At 39.3% G+C, this 26,285-nt stretch overlaps 1 protein-coding gene and 1 long non-coding RNA gene across 8 annotated transcripts in view; one reads left to right on the top strand and one right to left on the bottom strand.

Moving 5' to 3' along the window:
* Positions 1-12,373, bottom strand: part of Il6st (interleukin 6 cytokine family signal transducer) — a 60,517-nt gene extending 48,144 nt beyond the window's left edge. For 3 of the 7 annotated variants that reach the window (XM_063258171.1, XM_063258169.1, XM_063258166.1), the window contains exon 1: positions 11,809-11,997. Coding sequence is in view for 2 of the 7 variants with exons in the window: in XM_063258167.1 (XP_063114237.1) it covers positions 11,809-12,210 (402 nt within the window). In the remaining 5 variants the exon portion in view is untranslated. Of the gene's footprint in view, positions 1-11,808 lie in introns of all 7 variants that reach the window. The other 4 variants (XM_063258167.1, XM_063258165.1, XM_063258170.1 and 1 more) reach the window with 4 other exon arrangements.
* Positions 11,192-26,285, top strand: part of LOC134478096 (uncharacterized) — a 41,438-nt gene continuing 26,344 nt past the window's right edge. The window contains exon 1 of the long non-coding RNA XR_010050483.1: positions 11,192-11,498. This is a non-coding gene — a long non-coding RNA (uncharacterized LOC134478096). The remainder of the gene's footprint in view (positions 11,499-26,285) is intronic.

Below are 26,285 nucleotides of genomic sequence, written 5' to 3' on the forward strand. Positions count from 1 at the left end.
TTTTCTGAATATGTACATGACATAGGAGTACATGAGTATAATATAATTTAATGCTAGGTCTTTGTATGAATGTCTAGGTCCTTTGGTACGTGTCCATTTTTTATTTTTTATTTTTGAGACTGAGTCTCACTTTGCAGCTCAGGCTGGCCCCTAAATTTCTGTGTAGTCCTCCTGACTTAGCCTCCCTAGTGCTGGGATTACAGGTGTGTACCATCACTCCCAGTTGGGAAGTGTACCTTTAGTTTAGTTATATGATCTCTTTGGCAATAAGTCTGGGCAAATATTTGGTTATCTTTTAATTTGAGTTTCTTGTTTTCCCACTATTAAATTTTTAATGATTTAAAGTATTTTCGGGATGTAAGCCCTTTATTAGGAAACTGATTCAGCCATAATATCCTCCCAATCTAAGGCTTATCTCTTCAATAGTACGTGTGTATGGTAGTTTGGATTAAACTCAGTACTTTCACACTGATCTACATCCCCATCCCTTTTTTATTTAACAACAGGGTCTCACTAAATTGCTAAATTGCCTAGCCTGGGCTTGAACCTGCAGTACTGTCTCAGCCTCCTACAGTGCTGGCACTACAGGCATGGTAGCTCTTCATTGCCTTAACATTGTTTTTTGAAGACCATCAATTGTGCTTCTGGCATTATATCTAAGAAATCTTTGGCCTACGTCATAAAACTTTTCTACTTAACCAATTGCATAGCTTTAATTCTTATTTTTCCAAATCATTTTCCAAATTATCTTCAAATAATTTTCAAATTATTATTTATATATGGTATGAAGTAGGAATTCAAGTTCATTTTGCATATACAAATTACCAATTGCATCAGCACTATGTTTTGGAAATACTATTCTTCTTTTTTTTTTATTTTTTAATTTAATTTTATTTTATTTTATTTAAGGAGAAAAGAAGAAAAAAAAAACAGTGAAATGGTACAAGTTATACAGATTTACAGAGGAAAAAAAATGAACAGTAGGAAATCACTAGTTAATGGATTACATATTGCCATCTTAGAATTAATTGTTCAAGTCACAAAATTAAAGCTTGTAGAGTGGACATTCCAACCATGATACTGCAAACAGTTCTGTTCAATGATCCAATAAAACTCTGTGATATCATTTTCTATCTTATACACTTAAATACACATGCAGTTATATAGTTTAGAGCACTTTCTTTTCCTCTCTTTTGTACAATGACTATTACACATTTTGGGTTTCATTGCTCCCACGGTTCTTATTGCTTTTTTGGAAGAGAGTAAAACCAAATGTGACATAACAGAACAGAATCGGTCAAGTCAAAAGGGTGGACATAATAGATAATGTAAAAACATAATACAAGGTGATCAACAATGGTTACCATAATGCCTCCCGCTATCTCTAATAGAATTGCCTATATCATTAGTTATAATACAATTGAACAAAACAGTAAAGAACAAAACCGACAAAACCAAACCATTGGAGACATTGTAGGTCTTCAAAAGTAGATAAAAGTCAACGAGAATGGGCGTTATAATGAATCTCATTATCTTCACAGCTGATGCCTAAACTTTCGAACCTGATACTATCCAGCAAAACAGAATAGGGGAACATCAGACAAAAACAAGATGGTGAGAGTAATACAGGGCTTCAAATCGAGATAATAGAAAGTCAAAGTGGGTTACTATAATATATCCTGCTATTTTTTTCCCTTTAATTAAACGGATAAAAAAATAAAAAAGTAAATAATGGAGTGGAGATTGAGATAAAAGAGGGCATAACAGCAAAACAGCGCAGATCAAAACATAACCATTTAAGCAGAATAGTGTTTCACCACCAGATAATTCCGACCTAAAAGTAGTTATCATATTGACTCTTTCCTTGAAGTCCTTGAGTACAACTTCGTATACTGTAGCATTAAGTATATCAAAACAATGTAAAACCATTTAAGAGAATGACAGCATTACAGAGTATTTAGAATCGACTAACAGAAAATGAACAATGCTTTCTGTATAATCTCCTTGTCTTTAAAAGGTTTTTGCTTATACTATCGTACATAATAAAATCCAATAAGATACAACCTATTTACACCATTGGAGACAGAAGAACAAAAGCTAGATGAGACTTCAAAACAAGATGATACTAAGAAATACTATTCTTCTGAAGTACACTGCCTCTATACCTTATCAAAAACAGATGTCCACATATTAAGCTTTATTTTACCACTCTTAATTCCAGGAGTGAGTACATTTCTGTGTAAAATGCAATTATTTCAGGCTTTGTGGGGACAGGCCTCCGTTGGAATTACCAACATACTACCGTGACACAAAAGCAGGCAAAAACAAACACGAGGGGGTGGCTATTTTCTAATACTTCATGAATATGAGATGGGCCAAGTCATGTTCTATTTGTTCCATTCATCTATTTTTCTTTTGTAACTACAACACCATTTTGATACAGTAGCTTTACAAGTCCTGAAGCCAATGTGCTATATTTTTTAAAACATCAGCTATCATCCTTTTATTTTTTGAGATAGTCTTACTATGTAGTCCAGGCTGGCCTTGAACTCACCATGCAATTGAGCCTGTCCTGGAATTCCCAATCCTCCTCCCTCAATCTCCTGGTGCTGGGATTACAAGTGTGTACCATCCCATCCAACTATGCTATTATCCTTTTCTCTATTCCTTTGTATGAAAGGTCTATTTATTTCCTCCTCTGGATTAGTATAACATTTGTTTCTCAATTGAGCAACTAAGGAATTTGATTGCTATGCCCTTTAGTATAGTTTTCCTATTTTTTGTGCCTGGACTTGGTGAGCTACTGAATATTAGTTTACAGTTTTCATCAAAACTATAATACAAGTGTTTCTAATATCCTACCAACAAGGTATTTTATAATCTGGCTGGTAAGAACAGGCACTAAAGCAAACTCTGGGAATGACAGGTCCTCTTAAATCTCTCCTTTCAGGAGATTGTTTCTGGCCCTTTATCTGTTTCTTATGTACATCTTGATCAGTATTCATCTGGATACTTGAACATGACCTCTGAACCTTTTCAGAGTTGTCTTTCTGCATCCTCTTTCCAGAAACCTGTTCTGTGCGCTCTAGCCACTTTGGTGGTCAGTTATCTCCTTCAACTCAGGAATATCCACTAGCCTGTCTGGAGTTTCTTTCCTGTCTCATGGCTTGAAAACTTTCAAGACAATTCACCTCATTCACCTCATTTGTTTCTTATCTTTCAAGATCATTGTCTTTTATCACCTGATGCCCAGTTTAATTTTTTTCCCTATTTTTTGGTTGTTTCAGATAGTGTTACTAAACACTGTTACCAAATTAAATAAGAATTACATAACAAAACCTTTGTCAAACTATTGCTTTTGTTAGAAAATTTTAAAAAGGCTTGCAAACAAAATCAAAATGTGAAAACTGCCTGCCATAATATCCTCCCAATCTAAGTATTTAGCCTAAAAGCATAAGCATTACAGTAAATATTGAAGTTCTCTCTTATCCATGGTTTCAATAGTCTCAGTTATGTGCAGTCAACAAAGGTCTGAAAATGTTAAATGGAAAATTCCAGAGACAATTCTCAAGTTTGAAATAACTTTTAGTATGGCATATTGCTACAATTTTTTTACTATTAATTACTGGTGCTGATTTTTTAACTAGGCCTAATTTATAAATTAAACTTCATCACAGGTATGTATGGATAGGAAAAATATAGGGTTTGATAATATTTACAGTTTCAGAAATCCTTGAAACATCTTGGAACATACCCCTGTGGATAAAGAGGGACTACTGTAATTCAAACAACTCAAATGTGTGTGTGTGTGTGTGTGTGTATGAATTTATAAGCTGAGTGTGTCATTCCAGCTAGGGGGAAGCTGAGGCAAGAGGACTGCTTGGACACAGGAGTTCAAGGTCAGCCTGGGAAACATATGAGACCATATCTGCACACATGAATGAGTAACTGTACATTACAGTTTATATCTAGATAGCCCCTAAGTCTCATGTAATCATAGGTGGGGCTTTTGGGAGGTGACTGAATTATGGGGGCATTATTATAGTCAATTTGCCGTTAAGAGGCAGGATCTGGTTGGAATAGGTGAATCATGACCCAGAAGGGTAGTCTCAGGTCCTGCCTTGATTTTCTTTGCTTTCCCACAATGATGACATGAGCAGCTTCTCCTCCTCCTTCCCCCTCTACCACACTGTTCTGCCTTGGAGACAATGAACAACTGACAGAAACTTCTACACACCGTGAGCCAAAATAAACCTTTCTTCCTTTAAATTGTGAATGCTGAGTATTATGTTTCAGTGACAAGATAGTAGCTAAGACAGATTTTCAGTGAAGTAGTCACTGCTGTGACTATCTGACCACGTGGTTCAGAAGTCTTTGGAACTGGTTTGCAGGAGGAATTTGGAAAGGTTAACATTCCTGATGTAGCAGCAGTCCTATGACACTAAAAGCACAGTTTGATAGGAGCTTCTGGTTGGAGATCAGAAAACCACAATGCCTATAAAAAGGGAGATAGTGAAGACCAGGTTCAGGAAGTTTCAGTTGGGAAAACCTCCCTGGGGAGTTTGACTCCAGGCCATGTGTGTGATACTCTGGCAAAAAAAGTATGTCTACATTTTGCTCATGTCCTGAGACTTTGCAGGGGACTGAGATTAAGGGTAATGGACTAATCTGGTGGAGGAAATTTCAAGGCAGCCTAATACTCAGTCTGTGGCATGTACATTGCTTACTGCCAGGTTTATACTGAAAGCCAGGAGCAAAAGGCAGATTTAAAAAGTTTCCAGGTTGGCCAGAAAGAAAGCCCTTTTACTAACGTGTGCCTTGGAGTTGAGGTGGGTGGCAGAAAAGAAGTTCTGCACTTAGCGCCAGGCATTGTGGCCCATGTCTGTCATCCTAGCCCTCTGAAGGCTTAAGGCAGACGGAGGACCACCTTAAATTCTAGGCCACACTAGGATTTTAAATCCAGTCTCAACTACATAGAGACTCAACCTCAAAAAATACCAACAAAACAAACAAAGTAAAAGCCAAATACTATACTTTACAACAGGACAATAGAAAAAGACAGCTTCAGACACCATAGGGACTAACAAGACCCCACCCTTCATACTGCTTGAAATTTCTCTGAGAAGAGAGTTCCAAGGCACACTACTCAAAAACAGCATTGTTTTAGGACACTGACTCCTCAGGATTTGGTTCACACAACTCAGCCCTCCAGGCACTCTCAGGGCTTCTGGAGCCATGACAACAGGTCTGGTTACAGCTCAAGCAGACCTTGGCTTTATCTACCTGGTGCTGGTTTTATAAGCATGCAGAATACAACAATCTGGGATCAGCAAGGTATCTGTCTACCCAGATTTCAGATGAAGGCCTGAGGTCAGGCAATGTTGCCCGAGAGGGAGTATGTGATGCTATGAAAGTTAACCAAAAATGCAGTGATGATGCCAGAAAGTTGGAGAAGCCAGGAATGTGGAACAACTGAGGAAAGGCACAAGGAGTGAGCAAAGCCCATGCAAGAGAGAAGGAATAAGGACTACAATCCCAACAATGCTACAGCGGTGGAATCATCCAAGACTTTTGGAGTTCGCATCTCACCACAGCTCACCCCAGATGCCAGACCCAGAGAAACAGGATTTAATGTTTATCCTCCTGGGCTTTGGTCTTGCTTTGGTTGCACTGGTTTCTATCCTCCTATTTCTCACTTTTGGAATGTTCACCCCATGCCACAGTACATAGGCAGTGCTTTAACTTCTTTTTGATATTTATAGGGGCTCATAGCTCAAGAGCTTACCTTAAGTCTCAGAGAAGACTATGGACTTGGATTTTTCAGCAGTGCTCCAACTGGAAAACTCTGGTGACTCATGATGGACCTAATGCCTTTCTTGAGGGATGGGTAGGGTACCAGAACTGAACTCAGGACCTCACACTTGCCAGCAGGCACTAGGCTGCTATGCTAAACCTCTGGCCCTCCACTTAATGCCTTTAGCATAAAGAGATGCATATGAGTCTTTTGCAGGTTGGGAGCCAGGGTCACAATGCTGTGGTTGATACACTGAGGTCCTTTCAAAGCATTGTGCAATAATTAGAGGTAGGGGTTTGGAGAGGTGACTAAATGATGAGGGAATCATAGTTGACTTGCTGTTAAAAGGTAAGGGCTGACTGGAGGAGGTGGGTCACTATGGGGAAGACCAAAAAGGTATGTATCTTGTCTCAGCGCTTTCATTCATTCTCTTGCTTCCTTGCTGCCATATGAACAGCTTTGCCATGCCATCCTGCCTTGGAACTAACTATACACTGAAACAAGAGCTGAAGTAAATCTCTTCTCCCTAAAGTTATGTGTGCTGGGTATTGTTTCAGTGATGAGAAAGTAAGAAAAATGATTTAGTATCAGATATATTTTAAAAGGCATCTCACATCACTATGGAAATGAATTGCTCATTAAATACTATGGGGACAATCAGCTTTATGAACAAAGAAATAAAGTGCTTTAATTCATATCTCTCTTTTTCTCTAACTCCCTCAAGATTAAGAAACTAATTGCAAATGCAAACTTGTAAGCATGCTGGAAGAAAACATGAAATGTATTTAAGTGCTTAGAGACATTCTTCCACTAATTATCTCTGACTATTTTGGCTAACGAAAAAGCTTCAAGAATAGTTTGATAAACACCTAGGTTCTCATCTGCTCAAGACATGAAACGTGACAAACATAATTGAAGTCAAAGAGTGCCTACCCTTAGAATTTTAGGAAAGTAAAACTACACAAAGTACTGCAAGAATATAGAGAATACCTAAATCCAACAGGGCTCAGGAGTATCCAGCCATAAAATTAGGTTAAGAGTCCTCTAAACTGAGAAGGTGGCATGTACTTGAGCTATTCACAATTTGACTCTGCCCACTAAAGATTATCAATGACAAAGTCCCAGCATGCCAGTTTACCAACCTGGGCGGTGCTATCTGAAACACAGCTCTGGTGAGTTTACCTTGCTAGTGGAAGGGGTCAGAAGGTATATGTGAGAGAACACCCAAACAAAAAAAAGAACATGAGCTAAGTGTTCTGGTGTACACCTGCAATTCCAGCACTCTGAGAAGCTGAGGCAAAAAGACTGCAAGTTCTAGCCCCAGCCTGGCAACTCAGCGACTTAGTGCAGAAGACGCTACCAGAAAACAGACTACTCAGAAGAAATGATTAAACCAAGCTCCTTTAGAGAAAAGGGTAAAACTGATTACTAAAAATCTCGAGGCCAAACATTCAGATTTTAATGGGGCAACAGATTTATTGTGTTGAAAGGAATGAAGTTCCTGCTCTATGTATGTGTACAAGTAGCTTTAAAATAATAATCTGCAGGGCACGGTGGCACATGCCTATAATTCTAGCTCTTGACAGGGAGAGGCAATAAAGTTCACTGCAAGTCTCAGGCCAGCTTGGCCTATATAATGACTTAAGGCCAGCTTGAACCACACTGGGAGACAACTGTCTCAAAAACCAAGAAAAAAAAGACAGAAAGAAAAATCTACCCTAAGACATACAGTAACACATATAGTTCTCTTATTCGTCATCAATCAGTTAATTTATTTCTCACTCAATCTCACTAAAATACATTCAGTGGTCACAGAATAAAAACAAGTAGTCTGAAGCTTTGTGACACTTGTGTCACAAGTGTTTCTGAAGCTTTCTGCGTTGACTACTCTAGTTCTGAATTTCTAACAGCTCCTTGAGTCTATGTAATCACATAATATAGCTGATTCCTTTATCCATCTTCTGTCTCCTTTACTGAATTGTGTTAGCTTTTATCTCCTAGCTATGAATGTTCCCAAAGATAAAGTATGTAGCTTCTACTTTTCTTCAACTATCAACTTCAAACAACATAATTTCAAGAATTCTGGCTTGGTCTTTCTTTTAATTCTAGTTATACATTATCTTCTAGCATATTGTCTCTAACTTAAATTGCCTGTTTATAAGTCCATTATTCTCTTATCTATCCATTATATTTTAGCTTTTCCCAGTTATACGCATTACCTAGACTTTTCCCACAGTATCTTTCCCACTTATCCACTATCACAAAGAATCTAATTTGGGCACTGATTACCTTACTACTTAATCAGCTTTCTTCCTTCCAGTCTCTTTCTTCTTTCCTAAGCATTTGGAACATTACTGGTAAATGAATCATTCTGAAACACTAAGCAAAAGTGTCATTCTTCCTCAAAACCTTGGAATAATGAATGTCAAATATTTCAGATATTTAAAAACTAAAAACTAAAAATGGCTTCAGCTGGTGGTACATGCTTATAATCCCAGCTCTGGAGAGACTGAGGCAAGAGGATTGCTATGCATTCAAAGCCAGCTTGCGCTACACGGTGAGGTAAATAAATAAATAAATAAATACAAAATTGGCTTCAGTGTGACCTCCTTATCCAATTAATCTTTTTTTTTTTTTGTCTTTTTCATTTTTATCAGTACCGGGGATCGAACTCACGACTGCCTGCTTGCAAGGCAGGTGCTTATGCTGCTGAGCTAAATCCCCAGCCCCTCCAATTAATCTTCTACAGTATCTAAGTCTTTCTGTTCTCAAAAGAAAAGGCTGGGATATAGCTCAGAAGCCCTGTGTTCAATCCCCAGCTCTGCAAATATATACATACATAAGTAAGTTTTTAAAAATTCTGCTGGGCATGATAGCACATGTCTGTAATCTTAGCATTTGGGAGGCTGAGGTAGGAAAATTTCAAGTCAAGCTACTACTCCCTCATTATACTTCCACAATAATTCTACACAACCTGATTTTTATTCTAATCATACTAAAATGATTTTTCGAGTCTTCCAATTACAAAGCAAATATTTAAGATCTCCATTTTCTTGGCCTTAGTATGCCATTCACAATTCGTCTTACCTTTAAAGTATCATCTAGAGCAGTGGTGGCCAACTTATGGTAACCACACTACAGCCCACTGTTTGTTATTAATAAAAACTTTACAAGGTTCACTATCACTGATCTAGAGTCTGAGCTCAAGTAACAACAACAAAAAAAAAACCCTAGACTTCCTCTAAAATACTTTGTTTTTTCAGAGTTTAGGCTTTAACATATAATACATGCTGTGTCAATGCCTTCCTGATACTACTCTGCTCTGATTGCCTATAATACAGGTCAAACATCTATGGAATTTACCCCCACTCATCTTTGTTCTTGGTACACTTTTCTATAGTTCCCAAAAAGGATTTATAATAGTGTACACTAATTATTTTACATGCCTTGGTATGCTCAGAACTTAACATTTTTTGAGGACCTTATAGACAGGTAAGAGTGTTTTTTGTTTGTGTTTGCTGTGCTGAAAGTTGAACCCAGGGTTTCAAGCACTACTGGCTAAATTCCCAACCCGAGTTAATTAAAAAAAAAAAAAAAGAAGAGAGAAAAAGAGTTGCTGTTTTAAAAGACTTTCTGATATGATCACATTATTCCATTCATTGCTACTCAAGCATGCTATATGAAAACGCAGTTATGTATTATAGTTAAGATTTCAGATTTTGAAGCCAGGCTATCTAAAAGCAAAGTTAGGATCTACTTATTAACTAGGCAAACTAAACTTTCTGTGCCTACATTCTGTTTAAAAAGAGGACAATAAGCTCTATCTCATGAGGTTATAAGGATTAAACACATTATTATGACCAAAACATTCAAAACACTGAAACAAAATAAGCATTAAGTATGTATCGACTATTATCATTAGTATATGTTGGACCTTTCCACATGCAAATCATCTTACTATGTTCTACTATTTTCCACTGTATATTACACTGTCAATGCTGTATTATGAACAGGCTCCCTTCATTTTTCTCTTTATCCAAATGTTACCCAGATTTTGAGGCTGATCTCTGTTAAGTCCTTTATTATTCCAATCTTCATATATGATCACTCTTTAACTTATCTACTGTTTGGCATTCTCTGTATCATTTTGTACTTAATTAAGTACAAGTAATATTTCACATAAGTTTGTCAACCTAATCACCCAATTTTTAAAACTTTGAAAGTCCTTATGACAATTTAGGCATCTGATTTCCTATAGAAGGTGTTAAGTGCTTAAGTTTTTGTGGAGTAAAAACAATAAAGCTCAAAAGAAATCTAACTCTGATAACACTGCCTTTGCAATCAAAGAAATGCAAAAGACTGTGAGAACATTCCATGCTTCTCTAGGAGCCAAGCTGCAAATGTTTAAGGGCCAAGAAGTTCTGACTCCCATTAAAATGAGAAGTTCTGAAACAGTTTCTGGAGGGAAAAATCCTCCTTGTTACTGCGCAGGAGTTATGGGTAGCACTTAAATTCCCAAACCAAACTGCAGCACTGGATTTTCTAAGAGAAATATGTCAATACAACACGATGTGAACACAAGATTTGCAATCTGAAAGATTTAGGTTCCCCGCATAGGGTATAGGGGGTCCCCATGCCTGTTTCCTGCTCCATATTGGACACTGCACCATCTACTACATAAGTATATACTATACATATCAATATAAAATTTTCACTGAAATGCCAAATTTCCTTAGACGAAAATTTTAATTTTACCTAAGAACATGGCATCAGTAGTTTATAAACTCTAAAATTATTTATAAGAAAAATAACTACAGTATGGTCAATCATATGGGCTTGAGAGGAGGGAAATATTTTACCATAAAGTTTATTCTCCTTCGACATTCTTTGTAATTTGTTCTTTCACTGTGATTAAAATCAAGCGTTCGAAATTATCTCCAAAAGGAAACGTTTGGAAAGCAAAATTTGACTTGAATACAAAATTAGTTTTCTAACTGTGTATTCCAGCTTATAGTTCAAAATATTTCCGAATAGCTATTAACATACATTTAGGAAACCAAGATAATGGCAAACAGCACAAATGATGATCTGAGTCAGTAATTTCAAATTAAAAGTTTTTCCAATTTGAAGTTGGCAGTCACACACAGTCTAAAGGATTTGTTTACAGCACTAAAACTAATCTTTTTAGAAGATTCAACCTCAATTTCTAGTAATTATTTTATGGTATTCTAATTGCTGAAATGACCAATACTACACAAATTAAACCCAAGTGAATTTTTTTAGGAAGAAGAAAAAACGTGGCAAGTCTTACTTTCACCCTAACCCCCTCCCGGCCACGCCACCCTCATCCCCGGGTTTGGAGTTGTAAAATCAAATCCTGTTCCGCCACGGAGAAACCACAACAGGGCTATTTGTAATAACCTTTAAGCTTAGGGGAAGGGGTGAAAATTTAAAGACGGATCTGTTTTCCTTAGGATACAGTGGTATATGGAACTGTTAGGTCTAGAACAGACCAACTGAAAACACGTTAGTAATATTTAATAAGCACTGTGAACTTTCAACGATGCTGAAAAGTTACAGTTTAAGGAGGAGAAGATGGCTCTGGGGAAGGGAAATCAAGCTCGGAGAGGGGAGCCAAGAGCCAAGTGCGGAGCCAGTGACATTTAAGGGGAACAGGGACTACGTGGATCTGGCAACCAAAGAGGTACGTTCTCCCGGGCTGTTCTGGGCGGAGGCTCACGAGGGTGTGCGCCAGCTTGTGCGCGTGGTCGGGGTTAAGGTCATACCTGGGGTTGAGAAATCGAGGTGACAAAAGTTGGGAAAGTCGTATTCGTAAGTGGGAACCGGAGAGGTAGGAATGTCAGAATTTACAGGCTGGGACTGACAAGTTCGGGGAGCGTCGGGGGCTCACCTCTACCGCAAAGAACGCCCCTGGAGAGCTCGCTGGCCGGTTCGTCCCGGCAGAACCCACACCCTCACGCTACACGGCCTTGCCTCCAACCGGCCCGTCTCACCTCTGGCTCCGGAACCTCGATCCTCTGCGTCTGCCCCGCGCTCGACCCCCTGGACGCCTGGCCAAGCCGGACCCGACGGCCAGGCGGGCGCGACCCCCAGCTCAGCAGAGCCCGGGCGGCGCCTGACAGCTCCGTGGGCCCCGCGGCCGCTCGCCGGAGCCTACGTCCGCGCGCAGCTCCTTCCCCGCGGCCACCGCGCTCGGCCCTCCTCTCCTGACGAGCGCGGCGCCCCTTAACCCCTCCTCCCCGGTGCCCCCGGGAGCCCCGCCTTCGGGCCCGGGGCCTGTGCACTGATTGGTCCCTGCTGGTCCCGGCGCAGCCGGCTATTGGTCTAGAGACCGCCAACGCCAAGGGGGCGGGATTCGGGGGCGACTGCGATTCCCGTAACGCGGCTCCCGGCATCCCGGATTCCGGTGGCTGCGCCCGCGTTGTCTCTCCTAGACGAAAACGAAGGGTTCCCCCACCTCTCCTCTGCGGGCAGAAAGAGCGGAACGTTCCATTTTCCCGGGGACTTAACGGGGTCAAAAACTGGAGCCGGGTTGCTGCCAGCGCCTGTGCCCTCCAGTCTCACCAAGGCGCGTTCTCCCTCCCTCGAGGCCTTCCTCGAGGGACTGCTGTACTTTGCTTGGGGACCTGGAGGCGTGGGAGCCCCTTGGGGACAGTGAAGGGCTCAGTGGCCGTGACTGCGCCGGAGATTACCACAGTTTGTGGTGGCGGCTTTGGTCCAAGTGTTATGTAAAAGAACCTTGCTGCGGTGTACTTTTTTCTTGTTAGTAAATGTGTTTGGGTGTGATTTATCAGTGAACCCAGAGCTGGTGACTTGCCAAGAAACTAGTGTTTCTTGCGGTTTGTACCTCAGAATCTGTGATAAAAATACCGAATGGGAACCAGTTTCATTGTCATTCACCTTCACTTACCCGACCCCCTCCACACTGTCTGGAAAGTGAATCTAAAGGCCCACGTTGGCATGTATTTTTTTCCAAAGCAAAATGAAAAGCTTAAAAGATAAGAGTGTGTGTGACTATAAAGAAACAATCTTTTGGGAGAAAAGAATGGCAAACTATAGGAGGGCAAGAGCAGTTTTTTGGTTTTGTTTACCTGAGCTAATAACCAAACCGAAAGCCTTGGACTTGCAGAGCAGGTCTCTTCGGGTGAACTATAGCCCCAACCCACAATAATATCTTAATGAACAATTTTTACTCAGAAAATAAGACTAGTTTCTTAGTAATGTTGATTCATGTGAGGGGGTATAAAACAGATCAAGTTATGATCTCTTAGTTGCTGATCAGATATTTTTAAAAAGATACAGCAACGTGGACCTATTAGTCATCCGGGAGAAATGTGAGGATGGTCCTGTAGTACAAGGCTTAGGGCATAAAAATGTGGCTGGGCAGCGGGGCTCGAACCGAGGAGACTTACTGGCCACAAAATAGCAGCACCCGACCGCGACGGAATCAAGCCGTGCCTATGCTGGCTACCAATGTTTTGATGGGAAAACACGCGGACCTAGCACCTGATACCAATCCTTGAGCACAAGGACAAGTGAGACCACCTGGATACTAGGGGACATTAACTGAAGGACAGCAGTTGACTTCCAGGCTATTGCAGGTTGGGGCTATAGTTCCCCAGAACTTTTGTTCTTGCCTTGATTCTTTCTGCTTTCAGGATGTATTTTCTCTTTTTTCTTCAAAGCACCTGAGTGCCTTCTTATTTCTGCTCTAAAATGAATAATGTTTTTTTTCTCGTACATCAGTTGTCCTGACTAATTCATTGACTGAGACAAATAACCTCCTGGAGTACGTTGCTGCTGGTCCCTACCCTATCTGATAACAGTTCTCCAGTTGATGATGTGTGCAGCACTTTCTACTCCTTGTCACCCTGTATCTAACCTATATGATGAAACCAGATTGTATTCTAGTTTTGCCATCTATTAGGGCATTTATTTTTATTAGTATGTGTTCATAGTACATAATTATTACATTTATCTTGTGTTGGTAATATGTACATAACATGTCTTAATTTTTTTTATCCTCTACCCCTCCCAGCCCTTCCTGCTCCCTCTACCTCTTGGTCCTCTTTCCACTTGTAAAAACTCTTACTTCCTTTCTTTCCCCTCAATTTTTTTTTCTTCTTCTTATCCTCTTTTCTTTCCCTCCATGCTCCTTCCCATCTCTTATTCTCTTTACCATTTCAAAAAGAAATTTATCTTTCAGTTTGTTCTTTATTTACATTTTGGATTTCTCATGTAAAGGAAACTATCTGGTATTTAAGTTCATTTGTCTGATTTATTTCACTTAATGTTTTGATGTCAAGGTGCACCCATTTACTTCTGAATGCCTCAAGTTTATCCTTTCTAGAAGAATAGTACACCACTGTGTATAAATACCATTCATCCATTCATCAGGCATATAGCCCATTTCTAAGATTTAGCTATTATAAATTATGCTGCTATGAATATAGATACACATATATCACTGTAATATGACTTTAAGTGTTGATAATACCTACAAGAGGAGTAGCTGGGTCATATGGGATTTCTTTCTTTTTAGTATGTGAGACAGGGTTTCACTATGTGGCTCAGGCTGTTTTTTAATTCATTATGTAGCCCAGGTGGTCACAAAGTCACTATGATCCTTCTGCCTTAGCCTCCCAACAAGTGTGTGCCACCACCCTCAGCCTTTTTTCTTTTATTTCTTTCTTTTTTTTTTTTTTTTTTGAGAGTGTTGGTTTCTCTATGTAGTTCTGGCTGACCTTGAACTCACTATGTAACCCACGCTGGCCTTAAACTTGGAATAGCCCTGCCTCAGCCTCCCAAGTACTGAGATTACAGACATGGGCCACCACATCTGGCCTGAGATTTCTATTTTGAAGTTTTTTGAAGACTCTCCATAATGGTTGTTCAGACCTAGTTTGCTTTCCCACCAACAATGTAAAAGCACCCTCTCCTTTTGTAGCATCTTGTTAACAAGGTATGATTTTTATAATAAATAACAATTCCCATGGGGCACAGGCAAGGGGTGGAGAGAGAAAGCCTTGTTAAATACAAAGATAAGCGGGGAAAGTGGCATAACAGGAAATCTCCTTTTATGTCTGGGATCACTTGGGATTTTTAGATTTATTAAAAGCAGAGAGTGGGGAACCTGTGCAAGTAAGAGGGCAACAGGAAGACACAGAAGTTACTTGGGAGGAAATGAACAAAGCTAAGGGGAAAAAAAGCTATAGAACAACAATGATACATGTTGGAGACAGATACCTGCCTTTCTGGTTGCCTAAATCTGTTCCTGACTAGGATATCCATTTACTTCCTTGTCTGTTCCCACTTGTGTATTAGTCCTGAAACTAGGCACATATCCTGCATCTGTCTAATGATTACAGCATTCATGTTGATGACTCAGTGAGCTGACCTCACAGCTTCTCATCTTTTCATTTTTAGTAATCATCAGCTTTGTAGAAACAACCCACACATTCAGGTTAGTCGTTGAAAGCAGTTACTCCATCTCCAAAATGAATTGGGCTTCCCTCTTTGTACCTATAGCCACCTACCTATCTTTTGTATTTAGGTCTTAATTTTTTGAGGCAGGGTCTTTTTTTTTTTTTTTTTTTGCTTTTTCTTTTTTTTTTTTATGGGTGCCGGGGATCAAACTCACGACTGCCTGCTTGCAAGGCAGACACTTATGCCACTAAGCTAAATCCCCAGCTCTGAGGCAGGGTCTTGATATTTAGCCCAAGCTGGGGTTGAACTTACTGTGTAGCCTGCTGGCTCCGTCCGAACTTGTGATCCTCCTGCCTCAGTCATTCTAGTGTTGGGATTAAGGTGTGCACCACCATGCCTGCTGCCCACCTACCCTTTCATCTCCCTTTTGTGCTTATTCCCACTGAATCTACAGTGTCTTCAAATAACCTCCAGTCTCTGTTCTCATAACTTATCAGTTGTTTCCTGCCTTGTCTTCCTAAGCAAGGAGGATTCTTTTAGCAACCATTTTAAATGCACTCTTAATAGAAACTTTAAGTTCCTTGACCTTCAGCCAAGTTTACTTTATCAACCTATTTCCTATTTCCCTTTTCCTTGAACTGTTGGTGCCATCCCAACATTCATTGCTAGTACAGAATCATAATTCATTATTCTCTGGAGAAATTGAGACTACCATTTGAGAGCGTTCTTGCTTCTTCTCCAACTTAGAATGTATGTATTCTGCCACCCTTTTTTTTCCTTAGTAGAATAAAGCCCCTTCATGTTCTTTATTGGTTATCCTGCTCCTCTATTCTAGTTCCTACTCCTATTAAATTTAATCTCCTAGTTTTATATCTTTTATTATTAACATTAGTTTAGAAACTTTAGAAATCGAGTTTTATTTTTAAATTGAGTATTAATGGTGAGTTGGAAACAATTTATGTCTTAAAATCTTTTTAAGGTAACAATCTAATTCACAGATATAATGAGAACTAAATGTATCTCAAAATGAAGCCAATTAAACTATATTATGATCTACTCAACAAAGTGAATTTAAGGTGAAATATGAATTTAAATGAAGTTGTAATTAAATTTCCAAGATAGAAAATGAAAAAATTTCATAGCAACAAAAATAAGAAGCATTATGACTAGTGTTTCAAAATTTTTACCAGAGAATAATATGTACTAAGAACAGTGAATATACTACAAACATACACCTTGAAAAACTTTTCATAAAGGAGACACAAATATAACTAGAAACACAACATGCGCCTATATCCAAAGGCCCTTCCTGCTGCCTTCCAACCACCAGAAGACCACGAGTGAACAATATTCTGATTTCTAACACCATAGTTTTATGATTCTAATTTAAAAATTGATAAAATCTGAATATGTCAATGTTCATTATGCACACTTATGCAGAGGTCAAATCTTCTTCATGGAAGCATGCATAAGGAACACATACATTTATAATGAATAAACAGATGGCTGCGTTGGTGTTCTGAAGTCCCAAAACTTAAGGCCATCCCAACCTATCCAATTTATTGAATTTGTTTACTCAGTAAACATTTATTAAGCATTGACTATATGTTGGCCCTTAGATGTAGATCTGAGGGAGATGTGTATGTTGTTTATGGGGGCACAAAAGTCTAGCAATATTGATACCTGAAAGAAAAATTACAATAATGTCATAGAGCTATGGGGAAGGTATTAAGAGAATATTTGGGATACACAAGTACTGTAGTAAGATGACATTGTGAGAATGCTGTTGCTTATTTTTATCTCCAGTTACACATCTTCACACCCTGTTGTGGATTAAAGTTGGTCAGTCCTTCAACATTTTATGAAAGAATGAGGTTGACTTCCACTTTTGAGTCTGGCAAGCCTAAGTATTATATTGCTCAAAGGAGTACAGCCAGAAGGACTCTTTGCCAGTTGGAGGCCTAAATTTTTTTTTTCAGCACTAAGAATTGAAATGAAGCCCTTTGCAATGAACTATATTCCCCAGCGCTTTAGAATTTTCTTTTTCTTTTTTTAAATTTTGAGACAGGTTATTGCTAAGTTTCTAAGTTGTCCAGGCTGGGCTTAACCCCATGATCTTCCTGCCTCAGCCTCTCAAAGTACTGGCATTGCAGTACTACCATGCTAGATTTGGAGTCTAACCTATTTTGGGGGATGGGCTTGTTGTTATTATTATTTTTTGAGAAAAAGTCTTGCTATGCACTTCAAGCTGGACTTGAACTCACTATATAGTTCAGGGTGACCTTATGCTTCTGGCAATCCTCCTGCCTTTGCCTCCCAAGTGCTAGAATTACAGGCATGTATCACCATGCCTGGCTGGTGATAACGTCTTTAAAAGATACTTTCACTTTAGTCTCTGGGAGTCCTGAACCACCATATAAGTCCAACTCACATGTTAGACTGCCTGGAAAGGACTTAGACTACTTGGAGAAGACTGGCACTGCTGATTTTGCTTTACTGATATCCCTGCCCAGGCACCAGATATTTCAGTAAAGCTGTCTTGGAACTTTCAGACCAGATTAGGACAAGGTAAATATGGCCAAGTGACCTGAATCAATACTATGTAGGCTGCACTTGGGAGACTGAGGGAAGAGGATACCAAGTTCAAGTCCTACCTGATTAACTTAGCAAAATCATGTCTCAAAAAAAAATATAAAGGACTAGAGATTAGCTCAGCAGTCAAATGACTGCTCCTACAAAGAAACAAAACAAAACAAAACAAAACAACCCATATAAGGCAGAAGAATTGTCTAGCTGGACCTTGCCCAGATTCTGGTTCAAAAATTGTAAAATATATTAAAATGTTCTAAGTCAAAGTTTTTTTAGGAGCTTTAAATAACCAAAAACAAAACCTTCAACAAAAATCCCTCACATTTATCGTGCATAATATTATAAATCTGACCATATTACTCTCCTTGACATTCTGTCAATGCTTTCCCGTTATCCAAAGTTTCATTCCTTTCTTTTTTTTTTTTTTTTATGTCCTAACAGTCCTCTACTACCTTACTGCTACCCCTGCCTTATCTTCTGGCTTAACCTCCAGCTCCAGGATCTTATACTGCTTATTTGCTAATGGTCTCTGGGCCGGCATTCAATATGCTGTTTCCTGCTTCCATGCCAAGAAAAGACAGCTTGTGCTGTTCCTGTGCCTATCAATGTCTTGCTCATTTTCCTCACCTAATTTGCTCACCATTCATCTAAGTAGCCAATTCCTTCTAGAAGTGTCCTTTAAAGACTGAGGAACTCATAGCAAAAAATACGCAAGATTCCAAATGAATGACCTATCATCTTAGATAGAGGAAGAATTGAGGAGTTTTGAATTTTCAAGCCATAGAGCAAAAATAGAATGTTGGGAATCAGGTACTATGGTTTGTGTGTGTCTCCCTAAGATACCTAAGGGACAATTTGTGCTGATAGCTGGGTTGCCAGGCTAAACATCTTGATAGATGGTGGAACCTTTAAGAAGCAGGTCTTGGTGTAAGGTAAATGAATTAACGCTCATCTCATCAGAGAAGGTTGTTGTCCCATGCTTGGGGCCTCCTCTGCACATAACCATCTTCCTTTCAGCATCTCTATCAGGTTGTGATGCAGCCAGGGAGCCCTTACCAGAGGTCAAACAGGTGAGGCCATCCAATCTTTGACTTTTGGTCTTTAAAATTATGAGCTCAATAACCTTTCTTTATCAAATATCTAGCATCTGGTATTCTGTTATAACAACACAAAATAGATAAATAATCCAGGTAAAATATTAGGCTAGAAAAATTCTCTGTTCTTAAGATTACTCTTTCTAAACACACACACAGTGTGATGCTATATTAGTCATGTGAACCAAGTATCACAGTAAGTCAGAAATGGGGACAATTACCTTTACCTGGAGACATTTAAAGATGTATCCTAGAGGTGGTATAACCCAGGAACAGGTTTTTGAACAATATAGGAGCTTAGCACTGGAGAAAAGGGAAAGGGGTCATTTCAGGCAGATGGAACAGCAAGAGGAAGCAGCAAGAACATGGAAGGACAAAGCATGATGAAGCCTACTGAGAAATTACAGCCATGGGCCAACACACCTAGCTGACTTTGATATGTTTATTTTCTACTAGTCTTGCCAGAACATTGGGGGCATGTTTCACAGTGAGGAAAAATAAAACCTAGGATGGAGGAAGAATAATGCAAGAAAATGTATTTCAAAGATACCAAGTCAAGAAAGTAAAGTTTCCATCAGCCTGGGGGGAATTTTGTGTAGGATACTTACGAGTCCTCTGTGTCTAGAACTTTTTAAAGAGATTTAGAAGAGAGTTCTGGGGGCTGGGGATTTAGCTCAGCATAAGCGTCTGCCTTGCAAGCAGGCAGTCGTGAGTTCGATCCCTGGTACCGATAAAAACGAAAAAGACCAAAAAAGATAGTTCTGGTTGTGTAAGCAATATAACTTCTACCCTATAGGAGACCACATATCTTTGGGGTCCAATCTATGCAGTGTTCACACTGTGCCCATGTAGGGCCCATGTGGCCTAGAGACAATTGCCTGCTTGAATGAGCTCCACTCTGGGGATGTCCCAGATAGCCAAGGACACCTGGCAGATGTTTCTTTGAGATCCCTGGAGGATCCTGACTCTGCAGGCTCCATCTGGGCTTTATGATTGCATTTTTTGGGGCCATTGTCCTTACTGCCCAATAGAATCCTAACTCCTCTCTCACTAATCCTATGACACTGATATTGTTTCTCTGATGTTTGTTTCCTAAAGCAATGGGGGAGAACTGGGTGAGAGAGAGAGAGATTGTGGAACAAATATTTAACTAGAATATCTTGAACACCCACATCAAGTTTTTGTCTCTTGGCAAATGTAGATCTCTTCTCCCATTTGACAAAACCATTATAAGCAACAAAGTCCAAATTAGAATAAAGATGGGCTGCATCATTAATCTTATTTCTGCTATGTAGACAATGAGAAGAAGCAAACGACTATCTAGAATCTAGATTCTGAAACTTGCTTTCAAGTATGTGGGGATAAAGCCTGAAACTAGTTATTTTCTTAAGAGTTGTCTTAGTTGGGAATTGCATGTCAGAGATCGTGTAGAAAGTTTCCCATGAAAAATAGCATATTGTATAAGTAAAAGAAAAAACTAAAGAAAGCTTCTAGACAATTTCTCTAGTTAGCTATGACTTTATTTATTTTTTTTAAACATAGAGTGTCTCTGCCATGTAGCCCAAGCTGGTCTTGAACTCATGGCCCTTCTGCTGCCTCAGCCTTCTGAGTGCTGGGGCTGCAAGTGTGCAATACCATGCCGGGCCTCAGCTATGGTTCTATCTGTGGAGTTATATGAGGGTCACAGATGTCCATATGTGCTGCTGCACTCACCCCTCCCTTTGATCATTCCTTTGTACATTTCTGAGATAGGACAGAAGAAATAGAGTTGGGTAGAAAGGAGACAAGGAAAACAAGGAAATCAAAATTTTAAAAATTATATTTTAAAGAGAAACTGCAGCTTTATAATACAAGCTGGGTTTATTTACTTTTTTTTTTTTTTCTGTCTCCTCCAGGTCGCACAGCAAACCTGGGCAACTCCCTTTGCCTTACAAATGGGTCTATCCATTCCCTTTTACTTGAAAACCACCCGTTTGGCATTTCCCATAGGAATAGCTCACCAAAAATAGTTATCCCCCCAAAAAAACTAAGACTGAGACTGAAACTAAGACTAGGGCTAAAACTATGGAATTTCACAGATTTCCACCTCCTAAGGCACATGAAAAATCCCCAGTTCCCACTGTGTAGTGCCTCCTTTCTGTGAGCACCCACACTCCTCTCTTGAGTGCTTCCTGTATCTACTTTTAATAAACCCTTTTCATGCCTCTTTACTGAGTTGTCTTGAAAATTCTTTTTCCCTGATGGGAGTCAGTGAACCTGCCTCCTTATGTTACAGGTGTGGTTAAATTCCTTTTTTTCAGCCTCGGGGATCCTCAGACCTTGGTCACGACATTTCCTCCTCCTTTGCCTTCTTACCTCTTAGCATCCTTATTATGGATATTCCCCCGCTCCCTCAGCTGGGTATGGTGGCGCCTGCCTGTAATCTCAGTATGGGAAAGGCTGAAGCAGGAAGATCATTGTGACTTTGAGGTCAGCCTGGACTACATAGGTGAGTTCAAGGCTAGCTAGCCTGCACTGAGATTTTGTCTCAGAAAAACCCAAACAAAACCAGAATGAATTTTAAAACACATACTCCCTTTTTTTTTTCTTTTTTAACAAATGTGAAGGTAGAAGAAATGATTGAATCATAGCTCTTGTGTGTTTATATCAAATGGTAGGAGTCAAATGGCAGGAGGTCAGACAAGAGACACTGGGCAGGATTTTATACCTCATAGTATCTGTCTTCAGATGTATACAGTTCAACACAAATGCAGAAATTTATTCTAAATCATTAGACCGTGATTTTGATTTCAAATTTTAAAAAAGTGATTTTCTTTAACTGATCAGAGACACTTTTCAATTCCCATATAACAAGTACAATTTTAACTGCTACCTTTTCTTGTATTGTGTATCTCTACTATTCTTTGTTGTTTGGCTCCATTTGTCTTCTCAAAGAGCCAAGGTGAAAATTGTCATTCCTATTTTTCTTATGGAGAAAGATAAAGCTTCTAAAGTTGCTCAAGGCGACATGGCTAGGAATTTGCCCATAGGGACTAGATTCTAGTTTTATTGTTTTCTAAACCAGGCTTTTCTTTACTGAGGCTTTATTGGCCCCGCCCAGCTACAAATGCTTTCCTTGGTGGTGTCATAGAAATAATCTCTTATCCAAAATTAGAATTTCCCCTCCTTCCCCTCCTTCTCCTCTCCCCTCCACATTATCCAAAAGTAGAATATTACTCCGCTCCTCCCTTTCCTTCCCTTCTCTTCCTCCCTCCCCTTCCCCTTCCCTTTTGGGGTACTGGGATCAAACCCAGGGAATTTTACATTCTAGGCAATCACTGTACCACTGAGCTGCATTTCATGCCTTATTTAAATTTTATTTTGAGACAGGATCTTGCTAAATTACTCAGACTGCATCTGTGATCTTCTTGTTTTAGCCTCCCAAGTAACTGGGATTACAGGCAAGTGGCACTGGACCTAGCTAATGATTTATGTCTTAATGATTAACTTTTACAACAATATTATCAAGTAGATATGATTATTATCCACTTGTCTGCCTTACACACTCTTATCACCTAAGGTGTTAATATTTTGTTCTATTTTCTTTAAATGTTTTCTAAGAATTTTCTTTACAAACTTTTAATTTTGTTTTTACAGTTTTCCCTATGATTAAGCAATTTCTCTTGCTGTTACAAGCTCATTTTCCTGACTACCCTTTTATTAGCTTAATGAAATCTCCACTAGAATCTATAGATACAGATATCAGCAGTAGAAGAGCTAAAGGGTATGGTAATTTCAGAGTCTGTTCCTGGAAGGAGAAGCTGCATCTACTCTTGGCTGTCCTACAGCTGATGTATGGCTTGTGGGGCTTGGCTTGTGAAAAGAGAGGAGAAGATCAACTCAACTTCATGGTCACACGGGTAAAAAGATCAGAAAATAGGGGGAAAAAAAATCTTACAATTTTGGAGCACAAGGGAAGAAGGAGCTCCCATTGCATGACCCTGAAAACTCTCAGCATGCCCTGGCATCACTCTTTGAGGAAAAACAGTATTGCCTCTGTGCAAGGTGTTTTTCATGTTGGTTGGAATTTTCACCAGTAAGAAAGCCAATGTTTAAAGACTTTGACCAGAATGTTTCAGATTCTAAATTTGTTGGTTCAAACTCATTTATGCTTATTCTAAGTAGAATAGTCAGCTTGAACTTGAAGATTAGCAGTTGACATTGTGCCAACCCAAATATTTATCTTCTTTGAGGCAACTAATGAATTCCAACATTCTTCTCAAGCCTTTCTTATGTAAGAAAACTGGGCACATCATTAAAACTGCCCTGGAAGAAATTATATGATCACTTTTGTAAAACCAACATTCTAGAAGGAAAGGGATTATATCAGTGTAGAGAATTAAAAGCTGTTTTTCATGCCTTCAGATGGCTTGATTGGTTTGTGGGTTAGAAACTTTCATAACTACAGTATGTGGGAGGGCACAAAGCTCTGACCAAGAGGAGTGTTGTAGTCAGTGATTTCAAGACTAACAATTATATACAGGACACAGAATTTATAATATTATTTTATGATGTAAATACAAGAAAGTGCAGGAAATCTGTCCACAACACTAAAGACCTTGAAAATGTAGCCAAGGGCCTGGACCCCACAGCAATGCTCTTCCAGAGTCTAGCGGAAGACCTAGAGACTGTGGCAATGCCTCCCACGAGTCCAGCTGGAGGCCTAGAGCCCACAACAATGACTCATGCAAGTCTGTTTTACAGATCTGCACTGAAAAGTCCTGAAGATCAGTGGTGAAAGCCAGAAAGTCTATGCCAGTGATATGAAGTATCTGTGCCAGGAGGTTGAGGATTCTACACTAGAGCCAAGAAGCAATGCTCAAAATAAGGACTAGGGCTCCCCTGAAAGTATCACAGCTATCCTCAGCGATAAAGAGGTGCTGAGATCCTCTGATGATGAGAACAGTCAAGTGCGTATCAGGAAACCAGATCTCCTGGCAATTAAACAGCACACATCTTCCCCTCTGGAACCAGGATGCAATGCTCAACATAAGGACCAGAGCTTCCCCGAAGTGAACCACAGCCATTCTCAGTGACAAGATCCTGAGCGCCTCTGATGCTAATGGCTTATTATATCAGGGAAGCGTGACAAGCTTCTCTAGGGGAACTGATGGCTCCAAACAACAACACTTAGGAGAATCCACAATGTCATTCTCTTTCTCTCCATGTCTCCTTTTCATGCTGGCAAAATCCACAAGTGGGCCATCTACCCTCAGCACCATGCTGATTTAGTTCAGCTGGTGTTAAATGGTGACCACCCATTTTTGATCCACAACAGGGAGCAATGCTACTCGATTGATTTCTGTTCTGTTCTGCTGGGCTTTAGTGGAAGCAACTGGTCAGGGTTGTATCAAGTATTAAAACCAGGGGTTTTGTACTGAGCTACAGATCCAGCCAATTATTATTATTATCATTATTATTAATTATTTTGACGCATGGTCTTGCTAAGTCACTAAGTTGCCTAAGCTGTATTTGAACTTGTGATTGTTAAAATTACTAGTGCTCATGTCCATGACAGACTTATTTTTTGTATCTTACACAATTAGTTATTCTTTATTTTTGGGGTGATGGATCTGAGAGGGTTTTTGAACAAGAAAAGAGAAAAGAATGTGGCTCTGTCACTTATTAACTCTACCACTTTAGACAAATTATCTTTTCTGGATCTCTTGTTTCTTCATCTGCAAAATGAGGATGCAATCTCAACAAGTTTTTATGATATCTGAATAAGGTAATGTATATGAAAGTGTTTTACATAGATGAATTAGCTTTAAAATATAATAATAATAATAATAATAATAATAATAATAATAATTACTACTACAATACTGGGGATTGAATTCAGGTCTAGGGAAGTGCTCTACCACTGAGCCACAACCCCAGCCCTAAACTAGATAATTTTATCCTCTCACCTATCTGGAGTTAGTACTGCTATCTCAGATTATCGCTGAAACCAAAGCTCAGAGAGGGAGCTTGCTCTAGGCCACAAAACTGGTAAATGTCAAAAATGGGATTCTAGGTCAAGTCTGTGAGGCACTGAAATCCAAGGTCTTTCTACTATGCAGTTTATGAGTATGGATGACCCAGAGACCAAGACTGATAGTTTCATTCTGACCACATCTTTAGTTCTTAGCCAATTTGAAAACAAAACTGCAAGATTTAGCTGTCCTCAGCCAGAGCTGCTTGCCAAATACTACCCACACTGTTAACACATTACTTCAAACAAAAACTTAAAATCCTTTTTTTTACTGTTAATGCAAACTCAGTTTTGAGCTCAGCTCTGCAGTTCTTTCTACTTGATGTTTTCCTTGTTTTCCATTTTCCATAAGCACATAAGTTTCCTTCCTTGAATATTAAGGGAAGAAAAGAATCGTTACGCAGAATCAAATATGGAATGTTGGTTTGAATAAAGGTAAAAGATAAAGATTAGAGCAAATACTCAGGTTAAATAGGATTTGGTTATCTGTTAGGATTAAGATATGAAAATAAATATTTTTTAGGTAATTAACTGGAGGGCAGATCTGTTTTCTCTTTCCTTGGCCATCTTTGAACTTAATGTTCAAAAGGCCCTGAGAGGAAGGTGAGGAATTTTTCACAATTTTACACTTTGGTTGAAATGATCTTATGCCTAGAATATATATATATATATATATATATATATATATATATATATATATATGCATCTCTTTTAGGCATTAGAGTGGTGAGGAGGTAGATAGATTATTAAATCACCATTAGAACATTCCTGAATCCTGCTCAGTAATTTTATGCTTATGCAGTGTTTGGCAAATCTCACACTCACTTTAAATTTTACTTTTCTAGTTGCTAAAATGGGACTGACAAAGACTGTCTTTGGCGTCTTTGCAAAGACTATGTGAAGGTCAAATGAGGCAAGAGACAAGAAAGAACTTTCAAACCTCTAAAGTGCTGGGCAAGGAGATAATATTAACCAAAGAACTTAGCTTTGTGTGTGACTATCTACCAGAGGATGGTGGGTTAGAGAGTTGATTGTGGAAGTTGGGGAGTGTTAAGGAGGATACTGGCAATTTTGTAACCAGCTGCTAAACCACAGATACTTAGTAGGCAGAAAGCAGGGACAGTCTGCTGTCTCTGTGACTGTACTTGAGACCTAGTATCTTCTCTTTATCACCTAGGTCACCTAGATAGTGTTGACCTTGAATGTCCCCCAAAGGCCATGTGTTGAAGGCATGGTCCCCAGCCTACAGCACTATTGGAAGTGGTGGGACCTTTCAGAGGTGGATGGATATTTCATTTGGGTATTAGATCCTTAGGAGCATGCACTTGAGAGGGAAATAGGGCTCCTT

The sequence above is a fragment of the Cavia porcellus genome, unplaced genomic scaffold (assembly GCF_034190915.1).
Source record: "Cavia porcellus strain 051 isolate PalLab524CR breed Dunkin Hartley unplaced genomic scaffold, mCavPor4.1 scaffold_11, whole genome shotgun sequence".
Classification (NCBI taxonomy): domain Eukaryota; kingdom Metazoa; phylum Chordata; class Mammalia; order Rodentia; family Caviidae; genus Cavia; species Cavia porcellus.